This window comes from Poecilia mexicana, unplaced genomic scaffold (genome assembly GCF_051168715.1).
Source record: "Poecilia mexicana isolate PSO_F unplaced genomic scaffold, ASM5116871v1 scaffold_23, whole genome shotgun sequence".
Classification (NCBI taxonomy): domain Eukaryota; kingdom Metazoa; phylum Chordata; class Actinopteri; order Cyprinodontiformes; family Poeciliidae; genus Poecilia; species Poecilia mexicana.
Genome location: NW_028263392.1, coordinates 15,355,894 through 15,373,803, shown reverse-complemented (window position 1 = coordinate 15,373,803; position 17,910 = coordinate 15,355,894). Strand labels below are relative to the sequence as shown.

The 17,910-nt window shown below is 38.7% G+C and overlaps 1 protein-coding gene and 1 long non-coding RNA gene across 2 annotated transcripts; one reads left to right on the top strand and one right to left on the bottom strand.

The window, feature by feature from the left end:
• The first annotated feature begins 67 nt into the window (after positions 1 to 67).
• kiaa0930 lies at positions 68 to 17,399 on the top strand. Its single transcript, XM_088003503.1, has 12 exons — positions 68 to 492; positions 916 to 1,204; positions 1,332 to 1,483; positions 8,999 to 9,147; positions 11,811 to 11,915; positions 12,350 to 12,427; positions 12,502 to 12,603; positions 12,771 to 12,911; positions 13,163 to 13,351; positions 14,136 to 14,295; positions 14,409 to 14,564; positions 15,529 to 17,399. The coding sequence occupies exons 3-12, from the start codon at positions 1,339 to 1,341 to the stop codon at positions 15,567 to 15,569; spliced, it is 1,266 nt and encodes a 421-aa protein (XP_087859629.1). The 5' UTR covers positions 68 to 492; positions 916 to 1,204; positions 1,332 to 1,338; the 3' UTR covers positions 15,570 to 17,399.
• Positions 13,672 to 14,443, bottom strand: LOC148152519 (uncharacterized). The gene is made up of 2 exons (XR_015762228.1): positions 14,306 to 14,443; positions 13,672 to 14,198 (listed from the first exon to the last, which is right to left on the bottom strand). It is a non-coding gene; the product is annotated as an uncharacterized LOC148152519 (long non-coding RNA).
• Positions 17,400 to 17,910: the final 511 nt, after the last annotated feature.

The window sequence follows — 17,910 nt, the reverse complement described above, 5'->3', positions numbered from 1 at the left end:
TTGTCTGGAAAATTAGGGGTGCGCTTGTTTAAACCGGGACATTTGAGCCTGCGGAGAGGTGCAGTTCAGGCGGGCGGAGCTTGATGTGGTGTAACGTTGAATATTGTCAATGGTCAGATACTGACTTTGTTTCCAACCGACGGTGTATGTCAACAGGATCCAGGTAACTGACACATCAGCTTCAAACGGCTGGAGAGTCAAAACGGTTAGCTCAGATTTACCTTTGGTGCTGTTTGAATGTGACCCTTTAATTAGCTGCTTATTACTGTGTATTTTATAAGGAGAATTACCCTGTCAGTCTAATACAGTGAGAACCAGGACTTTACTTAGTCCAAATGATTTTTGGTCCTATTTCAGCTGACTTGGCTCCGTTGTACGTCAACGTGGCAGCCATTTTGGAGATGGAAACACGAGTCACTTGGACTACTCAGGTGATCAATATTGGTAAAAACTTTTAACAATGAACAACAAAATATGTTTGTTTTCGTTCAGGTAAGTATAAGTATATATATATATATTTTACCTTTAGAGTTAATTGTTTTGCAATAATTAAAAATGCTGTCTAAATCAAAATTTTGATGGACTATAAGACACGGGCACTTAAAAAAATATACTATTTCTCTCTCGTAACAGTTTGCCTAAAGAACTTTAATCAATTTGTCTCTAAATTCTAATACATTGCATTTTAATTTGTTTTTTGTGTTTTTAAGCACTTTTTTGTCACAGAAGTTTGATTTTAAAAAGTCTTAAATTAAAAAATTATATTTGCTTTTCCGTTTTTTCCACCCAATCTACATTTTTCTTTAATAACTAACATTTTTCCTCGTTAGCATTTATTATTTATTAATTAAGCTGCATAATTTAGTCGTTCAGGGATTTTATACAAGTTCGTTTCTTTATTTTTATTTTATTCAGGCGGACCCAACCTTCAGTGTCCCTGGATTTAAGGAGTAACAGAATCGTCTGCGACACCTCTGCGTGCTCTTGGTTCAGTTTGCGTTTCTGCGCCTTTTAGCTGTCCTGTCTCTTTAAGGCCTTCATGTTACCGGAAGTGCGAGGGGTGTTTCCAGCTGATCTGAACAACAGAAGTAGCAGGATCTCCCTCAGCACACCGACCTGTCTACTGTTCTTGGTCACCGCAGCACAGCGCACCGGTCCTGACCTCCAGCGGCCTCTTGGCGCCAAGAATACAATCTAATCCGGAGTAAGTTTGAAGGAGAACCGGGGGATATCCCGGTGTTCCCCTTTTTCTGGTCCTCCTTGTAGCCGTTAGTTAGCTGCCGTGAACCGGTACCGTGGGCTGCTTTTAGCCCGGACTGTCATGATCCCAGCTCGGAGATGGCGTCCTTCCCCGGTTTGTGTAAGGCTGTCGGGCCCGCGGAGGAGGAGAACGGAGAGCTGGACGGCTCCCTGCAGCAGATGCTGAAGGCCATCGCCGACGAGAGGAACCGACTCAACAGCCGACAGGAGATCAGCGGACTCGGTGAGTCTGATCCTCCGTGGACCTGACGCTGTTCGCGGGAGCTGATGGCTGCCTGTCTGCCACTTTATATCCGATTTATCCTGATTTATTTCTGGAATCAGAGTCCACGTAAGCCTTCTATTTGTGCCACTATTTTGTTGTTCCATTTATCTTTGTCCAGCTTTGTTTCCAACTTTCTGCGCTTCAGACTGTATGCAGGGCCGTACCAATGTTTTAAGAGACTTGAACTATGGGCCCTATTTTATTGTAAAAGTGAGGATATCCTTTTATTGTCCCTGAGTGTGGATATTCTGTATGTGCAGCAAAGTGACTGGCAAATGAAAGGTAAAGTATACAAAACAAGATATTGTAAAGTAAGGTTGATTTAAAAATGCCAGTAAAACTGAGTGGGACAGCTTAAAACATGTACCAGACCACCAACAGAGGTGTGACTTGTTAATTTGATAAAATAACAGTTCAGAATTAAGTGATTTTTTTTTTAAATCAAAGCACAAATATTGAATTTCTTACATTGAACAGAATGAAAACAGGCCAGAGTTTATCTCAGCTGGTAACAAGATGGAGGCACCTAAAACAACTGATTGTTTCCCAAAGAAAGAGAACTTTAAGTGATGTAAAGATTAATGTTTTTTGCATATTATGCCATAAAATGTTAATTTGCTTTACTAATGAAGCTGAATACAATGTTAGCAGCTTTTATTTAGAGTGAGAGGAAGCTTTCATGTGTTTTTACATAAATTAAAACTCTACGGTATTCTCTCATCTGCTAATTTTGTTGGGAGTTTTTTACTTCTCAGTTTGCACTCAACTAAAACAAATTTAAAAATGGATCCTTCCTTAAAATCTTCATGTAACCAAACCTGAAAACCAAAATATATTAATGTTCAACTGAAAGTTCACTGTTTGAATTCAACAAAATCCACTGATCAGACATACATATGCTGTGTCTACTTAAATTCAACATAACTGTTTTAAACTGGTCTGGATGGAAAATCTTGTGGTTTGTTCCTGTTTGTTTTGTAGCTGGAGTTCTGCTCTACTAGTTTTCAGATCCTTGGTAAAAGAGGAAGCTGTACAAATTTAAACTTTGCCCAACTTTGGGAAAAAAATATATATAGTGAGACACTGAAGTAAAGACGTAATTGCGGGAAAAGTAAAACTTTTACTTTATTTTTATATTTCAGAATGAGTTTATTTTATAGAGTCATTGGCAGCAACGCATAAAGATATAAAGAGATGTTCCTGTGAGCGAAATGGCAGAAATTAGTTCTGCAGTATTGGCAACCATATTGCAAATAAACCTCAGGGATCAGTGTCATAATTTGATTAGAGGACTAAACACAGAGAACAATGAAATAAGGCAGTTATTACTATACCAGATGTTTATTCAATAACATTTTAACTATTAGTTTTCTAATGTAAAGTTTTCTCTTAAAGAGCATATTTTTAAAAAAAAAAAGCCTCCAGATTTATTTTAACAAACTAAAGTTAAGCTTTCAGCCAAAATGAGTTTCTAAATGCATACATTACTGATTTATAGTAGCATTAACAGTTTAAGAAAAAGTCTCTGGGCGATTCATGACACATGAACACAGTTTAAATGTTTTATCTTTCTGTTTGTGTGATAATTAATGATCTAATAAGTGAAGGAGGCAAATGTAACGGTTAAAGTTGTGACAAATAAATAGAAAACTTTTCCAGGTAACTGTAACATATAGAGGAAGTTTGGGCTTCCTCTAAATTTTTAAGGTTTTTTTTAGGGAAATGTCACACAAACTGAAGAAGCTGAAAGAAATGTGGTCAAAGGCCACATTTCTGAAGAATCAATCAGTTCAAACAGCAGCAACAGGAGAAATTACTATTAACAACAAATTCAGTTAATTTTGGAATAATCAGACTCTGGGTTTCAATTCAGTTCCAAAAAAGATAGAATAAAACTAATTTGACAAAATAAGATTTGGTTAAATCAATCCAACAGACTTCTCTTTTTGTTGATTTTCTGCATACTTGCTTTACGAGAAGTAATAAAATAACATAATTAAAAGTCAGGATTGTAATTTAAAATCTGTATTTTCTAACAAAAACCTTTTTTATCTGCTGCTTTAATTATTGGCCACCTTCATGAAGAACATGTGTGTAAAGTCTCAGTACGTCTTTTCATGCTAGTGGAAGCTGTTTGCAGCAGCCAGACTGTCCTGTTAGACTCTGAATTGATCCAATCATCCTGAATTCGCACAAACATTCCTCAGCTGATAGAGAAGTGACGGCTGTGCAGTTTGTTGGGTGTTTCTGCCCTGTTTTATCGGCCCTGAAGCAGACAGTCGGTGCTGTTCGTTTGCTGTGATGCATAAATCAATAGAGCTCTGTTTGAAAAGCAATGACTTCATCACAGCTCGCCGCGCCGCGCTCGTCACGCCGCTGCTGCAGGAAAAACACTTCCAGCTGCTGAGTCCCTCCATAAATTCATGAGCTCGTTTCTTTGCTGTCCCAAAAACACCCAGCACTATTTTAACTTTTACAAAGTATTGAGAATTTTTGAACAAGCTGCCATTTTTGCTCCACCACAAACCGTAGATGTAAAAATTAGTCTTTTTTTTTTTTCTTTCTCTGAAAGTAAAATGTAAGCAAACTGTGCAGTTAAAAAGTCTAAGGTCAGAATTTTCCAAATGTATATTTTTTTTTTTTGCAGAAATGGGAGTTTAAAAGAAACCCAAACATTAAAAGCCTCAGCTGTGTTTAATCAGTCATTTTCAGTAAATGAGCCAGCATAGTTCAAGAGTAAAGTGTTTGTTTGAAAGGCTGTTTGAATAATTTCTATTTTTACAAACAGGCATTCAGTGCCTTTACTGATAAATGTTTAAATATTATAATAGAGCACAACATCCTTAACACATTGCAGTGTGGTAATTTGTATTATTGTAATAATAACCAGGAAACCCACCTGGTTTCCTCTGGTGGGTGGAGCTTTAAGCTCCACCCACCAGAGGAAACCAGACGATTGCGACCAATCATTGAAGCCAGTTTAATTTCTCTTGGCTGTTATTAGTTTTAATGTAAAATATTAAGAAACAACCTGTGTTCATTTTGGTTTCACTTTAATCCATCATAGCCTGATTTTAAAAAAAACAAAAAACAATGAAATACTTCCCAAATCAAGATGTTTGTTTTGTCTCAAGCCAAGTCACATCATGAAGACTAGATGCCTCCATCCATCCCTAAAACCTACTAAAATAAAAACAGTTGTCTCACCGAAGGTGGAAAACAAATCATTTAATTTCCTGGGCTGGAAAAGGTTTGACTAGACCAGAAGTAAATCCATTTATTTAGGCTCCATTCTGGCTAGAAAGTGGAGTTATAATTCATAGGGGAGTGAATGTAGAGTGGGCTAGTTAAAGTATTGTAGTTGAAGCAGATCTGAGCCTTAAAAGCAGAACTTTAGTACTTGAGGAAGTGAGCAGCTGGTGTGTTCTCATGTCCTTGGATGCTCCTCTGCAGGCTGCTGACTCAGCACTCTTAAAGCAAATTACCAACAGTGACTCAGGCCTTCACTCACATCACACAATGGCAACACAGTCACAACTATCATTTTCATAGGCAGTAATAATTTCACTCTTTAGTTTCCATGTTTAGCGTCTTAGAGAACATAAAATCTCCAACCATTAAATCACCAACATTCCTTAGTTTGTATTCAGGACTCTGATTGGTCACCTTCTGTTTTAAATATTTTTCAATCAGTGCAGTGATGCACTTCAACATCTCTCAATGTTGATTTAAAACCCTAAAGTTTGAGGCTTTTAATGTGATAAAATGTTGAAAAGTTAAAGACTTTTTCTAAGTTTCCATGTGTAATAGTAAAGAATCAATAACTGATCAAGAAGTCTCAGATATATAATCAATATTTAGTTAAAGCTGCCTGTGGACTCAGGCTGGTGATGCTGGATCAGATTACCAGAACAAGAAGGTAAAGAGGAAGTACTGTTGGGTTATTAGGCTAACTTTACTGGTTTTATATATCATAAAGTTTCCACTGTTAATGTTTTCACAACACATTTTATTTTCTGGCATTTTCTCACATTTCAACCACCTTCAACTGGTTGAAACCTGAAGCAGAAACGTAGAGCTGCCCGTCAATGGTTGGGCTTTTTATAAACCCTCACATATAAATACTGACATCAGCTTGTTGTTTCCTGATGGAGGGAATAAATCACATCAGACGCTCGCTCGTCTGCTTCTGTGCAGTAAAAATAGCTGATCGCTCTGCGACTCGAATAATAAATCCTGCTGAATATTTAACCAGGCGCAGAGAGTCAGACTGACTGAGCTTCTGCAGAAATGTTGATGTTTTCTGTGACACACCTTGTTCACGTTGGGGCAGGTTTGACCTCAGCAGGAAGTCGATTGTCTGTTTCCTCTTTGTGCTCAGGTCTGGAGCGACTTCAAAACCGATTGCAACAAATGTCTGAGCTCCATTAAAACTGTTAAACAGGAAAACCTGCAGCTGTTTCTCAGCTCCTTTCATCTGGTTTTGCTGCGATTCAGCTGCAGGAATCAGGAAATGTTTCAGGAAAACCTTGAAGACTAATCAGAAACCTTCAGCTCTGCCTTGCCTCGCGTTTCCTCTTGCCGGTTTTTAAGAACCAGGGCGTCCGCCATCAAGTTTCTGGGTCACATCACACAAACGAACAGCAGCAGCAGCAGGAAAACACTCGACTCGAATGGCATGTTTGAGCCAAACAGACGGACTGATTTGGAGACACGATATAAATGTTCCTGCAGAGAGGAACTGTGATCTGCTTTGGAAACGGCAGCATGTCATCAGAAACAAAAGGAGAGCACAAGATGAACCCTGAGGGTCTGTCACATGACAAACAGGTCACACACATTAGTCAGGGAGGTCAAGTGATGCACACTTCGACTTTCCTCGTCTCCAGAGACAATATGGGAGACTAATGGTTCAATAACTGGTTCCAGTAACCAGGAAGTGCTGGGGCGCTACTGGTCAGCAGGACTGGGCGATAAATTGATTTTATCAATTAGTTGAAATTTTGGAAGATCTGGATTTTTTTTCACTGCTCTCTTTGGTTTCAGTCTAAATAATGCAAGAATAAAGTATTAATATTACCAGAAGAAAGTCATAATATTAGAAGACTGAATTAATTTTATAAGAACCCCAACATGAAAAAAAAACTAATAAAATGAGGCATATTGAGCATCTTGTGAAGCTATACTTTTGCATCGGTTTTACAGATAAGGAAATATTTAAACTTTTAACACATGAATCAAATTATCAGTAGCAGGAGTTTTAAATGACTGAGTCTGTTTCAAGGAAAGAATCTCAAACTGAGCAGCTCATGTCAGAACCTCATGACTCTAGAAGCAAATTTCATTCAAGTGTGTTACTCATAATTTTAAAATGTCCTTCTAGTAAAACTGTGGCTTTGTTCCTGCTAATATTATGATTACATGCCTGTAATTAAACAAATATATTAGTCACCCAACTCTCAGAAGTCGTGATTGAAATAAAAGCCACTTTCTGTCACTTGTAATTTATTTCTCAGAAAAGTAAGCGAGAGGGAAAAAAATGAATTAAAATCAGATCTGGTATGAAAAACTAGATTTTATTCGTGACCATATGACCCCGCAGTTTTTGGAGGATTCAGATCACTTTCCCGGCCGTGTGACGCTGCGCCTGGTTTCATCACAGCTGATGTATTTTTAAAGCGGGATCAGCAGCTATAAATAGATCAGGACTTCTCGGAGGCGGTGGAGCCGTAAGAATAGCGGCGCTCAGATGAAAACCAAACCTTGATCACATCTCTGGTCCAACTTTACTTTCAATTCCAAACTTCTGTTCCAACCTGACTGGAGAACCAAAGTAAAACGGGTTTGAGCTTCATGAGATCTGGACTAACGTTGTGACCTTGAGTTAATGACTTCCTGTGGTTGCCACGGCGCCGCCTTCCTGATCCCTGGTTCTTCCTGTTTGGTTCAGCAGCAGCTCTTGGTGACCTGAGCATGTCTTCTTGCCAAGTGTGGCTGAATGGAGGTCAGAGGTCATCTGGTGTTTGTTTTTAAAGTGTGGACAGCTTTGACGGATCCTCTGCTGACCGACTGGAGCTTCACATTGGATAAAATCAATTATTTACTTTCTGTTTTTATAAATTCATCCCATTTCCCCCAGTAACTGTGAAATCCTTCATTTGTTTTTCTTTAGTTCAGCCTCTGAGGGGTTGTTGGGTGAAATCCTGGCTCCCCTTGGCTTTAAGTAAATCACAGGATCTTCTGAGCAGAACAGAGACGATGAGCTTAATCCCGACGTGCTGCTGTTAGGCTCTACTCATCATTTTACTGTTTGATTTCAAATTAAAAACCAGAGCTCTGCTGTGATTAGATCTGGGTTTGATTGGTTCAGTTTTCACAATGAGAAGCTTTGATTACGGATTGGATCAGTAAATATGCAGACATCGTAATCCAGATTATGCTTCTGGGAATAACGGCAAAATTTCATCTGTGGTCATGAGATCTGGATCGTCTCCACTGCTTCTCTGGAGCAGCAAGAGTCCTAATCAGAGATCTGATCATGGTGGCGCCCTCCAGAGGTTTTCCAGGCACTGTGAGGAGACAACAGTCAGTTTAAACCAGTGGTTCCCAAACATTGTCTGGGCTCCCCCTATGGATTACAAATGGCTGTCTGGTTGAACGACGTTTGTGAGCAGGGGGGAAGAGGATTCTTAGAGACACGTCCAAGTTTATGTCAACTTAAAATGACTAAAGTCACACAAACAAGATGAGAACATTGTTACTTAACAAAGAGAAAACTTATCTCAAATATGTTGGAAAAGCTTCAAACTCTGTATTTTTAATTTATAAAACCAGTTGTTTAAATAAACTGTTTCATAATTTTATGGTAGAAGATCCTGTTTTCTATCCACTCTGTACATTTTTTACTGAATGTGTTGTTTAATCTTAACAGGTTTCATTTCCAATAAAACTTCTCCTTTAAATTTGTTTGTATTGATTGAAATAACTCAAAGCTTTCGCTGTGAAGAAAACCAGATTATTTTCCCCTTTAATTCCTAACTAGTCATATTTTCTTTAATAAAAGTACAAATTTGTGTCTCTGATCAGGGTTAGTGATAAGCACCTTTAACATCTTATCAACCTCCTGCCTCCTAGCAACTGTTGCCGAGTAACCAGACAGGTGTCTCTGGCCTCTAAAGGTGATGAGCATCCTGTGGCGATGAAGGGCAGATGGTCATCGTCTGAAACACAAAACATGGCTGTTGTCTCCGACGCCTTTAACCTTACGTCTATTGATGATGAGCTGTTTTTCAAAATAAAGGCATCAGCGGGTGCTTTTATTGTAACTGAGCTGTAGGTGAATAATAATGGCTTAGATATTTAAAAAAAAAAAAACTCTCCTGGGGGATAAAATGACTCTTTTAGGTGATAAAACCTTCCGTTTTGTGCTAGCCGTCCATCTTTGCCCTCATGACGTCCATTTTGTGTCTCCAGGCTGTTTTAAAGATGACCGCATCGTTTTCTGGACCTGGATGTTCTCCACCTACTTCATGGAGAAGTGGGCGCCGCGGCAGGACGACATGCTGTTCTACGTCCGCAGGAAGCCAGCCTATGTCGGCGCAGACAACGGCGAGGCCAAAAAGGTGAAAAATAATCCGACATTCCAGATTTCTGCTGGTGTTTTTATCAGTTTCCTTTTCCTGATGACGTCCAGGACAGAAAACGTCCGAGTGCTGTTAGATCTATTCAGTGGTTGTTAGAAAGCAAAAACGGTATTAATTCAAGGACATAATTTCAGTTTTTAATTAATTGAATATGAAATGTTTAATCAGCTCTCATGATTCCAGCAGGAGGAATAAAAATCTGCACTTCCTCTTTGTGAAGCTTGCAGCTACAGGAACATAAAACCTGATCAGTTATACACTATTAGACACTTTTTGTCCAAAAACTATGCTTCACTTTAGTTTCTTTTTACATGAAAATACATCATGTATAAAAGTATAAATGCATGCTCCTTCCATTTATTGAGGTATTTAAATCCTTTTCTTTCAGGTTATGAGTTATTATTGAGTATTTACATCTTGACTTCCGTCATATTTTCTGCATCACTCTCCTGCCTTTGACTGAATCTAATCACCACAGCAGAAAATAGTCTGGGTTTTCATTCAGCAGCAGATTGAATCTATATTTGCCATTTCAGGCCATCAGTGGCCATCGTTTCCGTCCGCAGGTCAGACCTCACAAAGGCCAGATGTAATAACACGGATTGAGGCGAAGGGCACGGCAGCAGCCACTGGTTCTCTGATCAGGGAGGCTTTGTCCAGCCTGCACTGCAGATCTTAGTGGAATCGTTTCCCAAAACAGAAAACCAGAATCTCCTGATCTGTAGGCGGATTCTCTGCAGCAGCAGAGATGAGACTCCAAGGACGGAGAAATGCTGAACGAATGAGCAAAGTGAGATTAAATATTTTATTCTTAATTTAATCAGCTTTAATCTCAACAATTTACCGTTATATATGACTTCAACAAAACATCTAAATACACAAACTAATGAAGGACTGGAATATCAGTCACAATTTATTTAAATATTAATTGCTTTTCATTTTGGAGGCTCTTTTAGTTTTTGTGTTTCAACATGTAAATTATTGTTTATTTCCAGCATATTAATATTTAACATCACTCCCAACTCTGAGTGTCTGTGAAAGCTTTGTCCTTTTTCTCTTTTTATAATTACATTTAGAGAGCGTAGACTCTGTCTGCCTTTTGTAGTTTGTCCCATGTGCCCCTCCGTCTCCGGTTGCCATGGCTACTGCCTTAGAGTCCAGCTCAGCGTAACACTTTTCCTCCTCTTCAGACAGAGGAACTACTGACTGCTAATGCAGCAGCGGCTTTAAAACCGGGCCGAACCTCCAGAACGTTTCCTCTGGATTCATCCGCTGCTTTCTTTACGCGCTGAGAGATTTAAACGTGACAGTTCTCCTGAACCAACCGGTAGAAATACCTGAAAGGGAGAGCTCTGCCCTGGTGTTTCTGTCTTGGTTAGATTCCGTCTAACAGGAAATCCCCCAACCAGATGATCTGGTTTTTCCAGTCGTTACCCTAATCATTGTTGACCTTAACCGTAAATTAAAACTTTCCCATTTGAATCCTCTTGCTGCTCCAGCATTTTCAGGTTCATCAACCTCCTCCTCTGCGTATGAAGCCGCCATGCCTCACTGCATCCTGCTTTCATCATCCTCATTTTAATTTGTCTCTTATCAGTTTTACCAGCAGAGGAAAGCAAGTCAGAGTTCTTGCCGATATTTAACCTGGAACAGCCGATCGTGCTGAAACAAATTATCAGCATTCTTTACCATTTGGTTTTTGTCTACAAAACTGATCAAATCATCATTTAATCAGGGTATAGTAGTCAAGACAGCTTTTATATTTTGTATTTCAAATGACATTTGGATCTAAATCACTATATTATTGTACAGAAATTATCTTAGAGGGCCTTAAATATTATTTTGCAAATCAAACTTTTGCATAAGTAGCGCGAGATCCTCGTTTTTTTGGTCCACTTCTTTTGAGAATATCTATTCTTCCTTTAATATATAAATTTTATATATAAATTGTCATGTTCCTGTCCTGTTGGAGGTTGTTTTTTTATTTTTCTGGTATAAATATGACTTTTGTTTCAACAGTACATCTGGTTCAGTCTTAGGTTTCATTAAAAATTGTTTTGTTCAGTTTAATTTTCTTGTTTTAATGTTTTTGCTGCTTCTTTCAAAGAGTTTTATGTTTAATCTGGTCTTTAAAAAATTTAGTAAAAGAGTCAAACCTTCCATGAAGGTCGCATGAAGAGTTTCTGGGATGATCTTAGTATTTGATATCAAATACTAAATGAAGATCGGCGCCTCTCCTCACTTCCCTTTTAGGAAACATGAACTTCAGTTGGTCAAAAATCAACATTTTTAAAGTTTTTTTTCACCAACAAGAACACAAAGACTTTATAATCAACTAGTTGTCTTGTTTCCTCCATGAAGCTTTTTCATCCCATCAGCTCTGCACATACAAACGGGCGTTGTCATGGCGACCATTCTGGCTCTCTAAAAGGTCTGTGAGCGATACGATTCCTGGCATTTGGAGACTTGGGATCTCCATGAAGAGCATCTGACAGGAAGGAAAAACAAAAGCATGAAACGTCTCACACCTGGGGAGCGAAAGGAAGGATTAGAAGCAAATAAACATTAAATACTCTTTAATCCTACAGAGTTATCAGATTCTACTACAAGGAACATCTGATTACTACGTTTTGTGTTTTTAGGTGGAGGTGGAGGTCTACAGGAGGGACTCCAAGAAGCTTCCGGGTCTCGGTGACCCAGACATCGACTGGGAGGAGAGCGTCTACCTGAATCTGATCCTGCAGAAGGTAAATCTGCTGAATTCTCACCAAACAGGGCGACACAAAGAGACGACCACATCAGTGTTTATCTTTGAGCTCAGACAGAGTGGAAGTCTGTCTTCAGTTTCCTGTCTGTCTCCTGGTTTTTGGCTTTTTAAACCATTTTTATTCAAATTAAAGCTCATATTTGCTGAGATGGTTTTGTTTGCTAATTTTTATCCAGCTTTGATGTTTCAAACATCAGAGCTGAAGTTTGTATGTTTTAAACAGCTTTTGGAGTGATTTTTATCCCTATTAAAAAGCTGCAGAAATGAACAAATCAAACCATCATCATCAGCCTCAACCTGCAGAGGAGATAATGTTGTAGCTTTTAGCAAACAAAATGGATGAGCAGTATTACGACTGTCTCCCCGTTCCTACACCGATGGATGAACTAACCTGAGTTCTCCATTTTCCCCCAGCTGGATTACGTGGTGACGTGTGCCGTCTGCACGCGCTCAGACGCCGGAGACATCCACATCCACAAGAAGAAATGTCAGGTAGGAAATCAGCGCCGCCACCAGGAAGTTACCTCGACTTTGTTTCTCTCATCTTTTCCAACTTTCTCCTCCAGGAAGTTTTTGCCTCTCCCAGTAAACATGCCATGGACATCAAAGGAGAGGAGTCCAAGATGAGCTACCCCAACATCTTCTTCATGATCGACAACTTTGAAGAGGTAGAGACGCCTCTCTGATCCTAAAACCAGATAGTTGCTGCTGTATTGAAGCGTCACCTCTGACCTTTTCACTCTATTTAGCACTGAGCTCCTTATTTAACAACCTTTTTCAGTCAGAGATCCATTATTTTGATGTTCTGATTTAGCTCTGCTCTCCGCCTGTGTAGGTGTTCAGAGATATGACTGTGGGCGAGGGCGAGATGGTGTGTGTGGAGCTGGTGGCGAGCGATAAGAGCAACACCTTCCAGGGCGTCATCTTCCAGGGATCCATCCGCTACGAGGCGCTCAGGAAGGTTTACGACAACCGGGTCAGAACCAGAACCCAAACGCTCTGCTAAAACCTGCATGTAGCTGCAGCTGCTTCATGCTAAGTGTCATGTTAAAGGTGACCTATTAAGCTTCCTTGAACAGGCTTAGGTTAGGTCCATATGCAAATGGAAGTACAAAACTTGCAAAATGTAAGTTTTGCATAATAGGTCTCCTTTAAATATTTAATTCCAGTACAATAAACTCGGGTGGAGTCCTTCGCAGTGTGTTTATGTGTGTATGGTTGTTGCAGGTGAGCGTCGCTGCTAAGATGGCCCAGCGGATGTCCTTTGGCTTCTACAAGTACAACAACATGGAGTTTGTGAGGATGAAGGGGCCACAGGGCAAAGGTCACGCTGAGATGGCCGTCAGCCGGGTGCCGACAGGCGACACGTCTCCCTGCAACACGGAGGAGGACCAGGTGTCGCCGATGCACGAGAGGGTGAGGCTAAAAACCAGCTGGTGGCGCCGCAGAGAGAAAGTCCAGTAGAGCAACAAGAAACTTTATGATGAAACCAGGTCACCATCCATAATGAATGCAGGCGAATGAATTATGTATTATTCTACAATCTGATGCTTAAAATCATGTCTGGTTTGCAGCCTGAGCTCAAAAGGAAGATAATCTTTTTCTCTTAAATTAATTACAAACAAAATAATCAATTAATCGATCATTGAAATAATCACTAACTAATTTAGTTATCGATTAAACATTACCTAAAATATACAGACAAAAGAACATAATTTGGACCACAGACAAAGCAGTAATTGAGCCAAAACTGTACAAAAATATAAACATTTTGCATTTATTTATTTGTCTGTAAATATGTTTTATCTCCACCCTGTTCAAATTCTGCAACAAATAATCAACAGATCAGCTCTGAACTGTATTGATAAGTGCAGCTTATGTTAAAAGTATTTTTACCTTCAAATGATCAGTAAACGAATGCTTTACCACATTTTAGGCAATACAATGTGTATTTTCTTTAGATAAAATAAATAAAAATGAATCCTAAGATGTTTCTATTTTATATTGGTATATAATAAGCTGAAGTAATCAAATGAAAAATCTGCAGAATGTGCCAATTTTTTTTTTATCCAACTGATCGATTAATTGTTCAAATAATCAACTGAAATAATGTTGGTTTCAGTTTAATGTTCTTGTATTTCTGCTGTTTGTTTGTATGACCTCATCGGCTTCCTATGGTAAACGTGGCTGTTGTTGTCAGGTGACGTCGTTCAGCACGCCTCCGACCCCGGAGAGGAACCGTCCGTCCTTCTTCTCTCCGTCGCTGAGGAGAAAAGTTCCCAGAAACAGGATTGCAGAGATGAAGAAGTCTCACTCCGCCAACGACAGCGAGGAGTTCTTCAGGGAGGAGGAGGACGAAGGTGAACTCACCGGTTTTTATTTCCTGATGATTTATTCAGCCAGATTTCAGCTCTGGTTCCGGGTTAGTGGTTATAGAGCGTTTGCACTGTGACATCACTGACCGTCTCCTCAGATATTCACGGGGCCACCAACCTTCGCTCGCGCTCGCTGTCTGGAACTGGCCGCTCGCTGGTCGGCTCCTGGCTCAAGCTGAACCGGGCCGAGGATTACTTCCTGCTCTACTCACACCTGACCTACGTCACGCTGCCGCTGCACCGCATCACCACAGGTCAGAGCGCTGCAGCACACTGCCACCTGCAGGCGGAGAGCTGCCACAGCAGGAGAAACACATCAGCTTCTCTAATTCAAATAAAAACTTATTTATTTCAATCTAAAAAGTGAAACTCTTAGCTTCAGATATTTCATCTCTGTTTGGAATGAACCTAATTCAGTTTCTAAGATAACTTAATTGGATTTCACTACAGAAATGTTTTATTCATGGTAAGACTCTATTCTGTAACAGATATTTACATGATAGTCTAATAGATTATCATATTTAATGCCTTAATAAAATGATTAAACATAATTTATTCATAGTTGAATAGCACACAGAGTATATTTTATAATTCATCAGTATGTATAATAATTTAAATATTGATTTAGTCGTGACGTTATGAGTGACATCAGAGTTTAACAAGAAATGCATCATGAAAAAACATATTTGTACATAATTCAAATTACTACATATGAAATTACAGTGGCAACCACAAAACTCTCCCCAATCCTTCTCAAGCTGGATGCATTTTTATGTCTAAATACCGTATTATTATATAAAACATGAATTGAATGGATCAATTTCTTGTCTCTACTCTATGTATATATTTGTGGATATGTGGATGTATATATATTTTATTTTTCTTCCTTTTTTACCTATTAAGGAGAATATGTTTTTTTTTTTGCTCTTTCATGTGCCTCAAAATAAAATGGCTAAAAAGTAATTAAATTACTTAGGCTATCATTGAAATATTCATTTAATTTCAGATTGTTAAACATTCAATAAAACTAATTGTTTCTGATATTCACTGACTTGTAAGATGTTATAAAATGGTTGGGGGGAGGAATCAACAAATCTAAGTATTTCTGCTACAAAAATTCACCCTCTGATCAACAGAACCGTGTTCGGCTCTAAAAGCTGGACTTGTTTCCTGAAAGCTGAGACGTTTCCAGCTCTGCTCTTTGTGTTTGTGTGGCAGACATCCTGGAGGTGAGGCAGAAGCCCATCCTGATGACATAACAGAGCTGGATTCCCCCTCAGAGCATCTTTACAAAGTGCCTCCACCATCAGGCCACTGAAACAGCAGCGCCCCCTGGTGGCCGGACGGAGACCTGCAGTCAATCGCCAGCTTCACTCAGGAGACGACGGAGGCGCAGAGACGCTCCTCAGACAAACCAGCCATTCAGGAAGTGCCTCCTCTTCTGTCCGACGCCCTGCCGAGCCGACGTCGTCTCCATGGAAACGGACCATGTGACCTCAGCGTGAACAGGCATTGGCCGAACTCTGACCAGGAGGAAGAGGGAAATGAATGTTTGTTTTTTTTCTTGTAAATATCTGCTGCTTTACTCACTGAGACGCCTTGACTGAAGGTTGTGCTTTTAAAGACCGTCGTCTGTTGCCGAGCGACGAGTCACACAGCTCCTCTTTTCTAATCTCCTTCACCGCATTCGGCTGACAGTCGATCATGTGGGATCTACGATTTTATCACCACAAACACAGAACATCTGGGTCAAAATCGAACTTTATCCTCTGTTAGAACTAATACATGTTTTGCATTTACTCTTTAATCTCATGAAAGTTGTAATAAAGATGAAAATGTCAAATTGGGAATAAATTCTCAATAAGGAATTTGATTTGTAAAATTATAACTTTGAGGAAAAAAAATTTTTTTTTGTTCACATTTGTATCACTAAGCAGTTGATAAGCAGGTTTTTCTTCTTTTTTTACATAAAAATTCTAGAATAAAACACTAACTGTAGTTAAATTTGCAAAATATTACTCATTTAATGTCATTATTTCAAAATTCTTGTTTTGACAGTTTGGTCAGATAACTTCCTCAAAATTTAACATGAGTACTTAATTTGACTTTATTTTGAAAATAATCTTGGTGAAAGATAATTCTGATATTTTTTCATATTTTTATTTATTTACTAAGAAAACTGTTTCATTTACTTGCTTTTTTTAAATGAAGTTAAATATATGTGGACTTATTTCAAGCAACTAAAATCGTAACTGACAACTGTAAAAAAAAAAATTTAATAAAAGTTTAAGTAAAAGCAAATATTTTAACTCCAACATGACAAACATGTTTGCTTTTATTCTCAGTCTCTGACTTTACACAACTGACTTCAGTTCCAAACTTGAATTTAAATGAAAAATAACAGATTTTAAAGGGAAAACTGCAGAACTGAACGGTTTGTAAATGTAAAATAAGTGAATCAATTTTCTCCTTGTGCTCCTGAAGCCTTAAATCTCTGTGAAACTTTCTTCTCTTTTCACTTTGTTCTTATTTGGACATTTTCCCCTCCAAACCGCCACACTGAAGCTTTACGCTGTTCTCGCCTGTCCACTGGAAACTTAGCAGCTTCTGTGCTAAAGAAATGTTTTGTCTTCATGGTTTTTTTTTACCTGTTAATCAGGTAACCAGTTAGCTCACCCGTCAGCTGTTATTGATCAGATTTGTCTGTACTTTTCATCGATCAAAGTTTGTTTTTCATCAGTGTTGTGTGTAAGTTGTGAAGCTTTTCCTCGGTCCAGGAGACCCGATGGCTCGTCTCTTCAGTGTTATTGATGATGTAGTTAGTGGAGCCGCCAGCTGAATGTATCCTCACCGATCAGAAACAAAGACTGCTTTAATCCAGAGACGTATGACTGAGGACACGGTTTGCACTGTAAAACGCTTTTGGCGCCTTTTGGAAGCTGTTGAGATGTTTTGTTGACGTGTTCGTACATCACAGCTTTTGTACACAGTTATTGTGCATGTTGGCGGTCTTCTTCTTCTTCTGTTGCTCACTTTACAAACTCTACATTTTCCTGTATTTATTTATTGAAATACACATTAGCAGAAAACATATTTTGTCTTTTTTGGCTAATTATCTCTGCTTTTAATTTACTTTCCAACAAATCTCATGTGACTCATAAGACATATCTAGTTTTCTAACTAAATAGGTTTCTTAGAACATAGTTGTCCCAAAATAGGATGATTTTAATGTAATAAACTTCAAGTATTGGAGAGAATAGCTGACTGCATCGTTACATTAGAATACATGAAACTATGAATTGCAGAAAAATTCATATTTTTAGTTTAAAACAAAAAATAGGAATTATTTTTGTTTACGAAGTTCATAAAGTTCATTCATATTAAATAACATGGAAAGTGAACATTTCTCAAAAATGTTAATTCTAAATCCGTTTACTCTCCGTCAAAAGGAAGAAACGTAAATCATGATTCAAACTCATTTTTAACTGAAGACACTCAGCTGATGAGTTGGATGAGCTTTAGGAAACGTCTGCAATGTAATCCGAGCATAAAACGCTTTAAAATTAAACAAACACGTCATTTTATAGTTTAACTATTGAG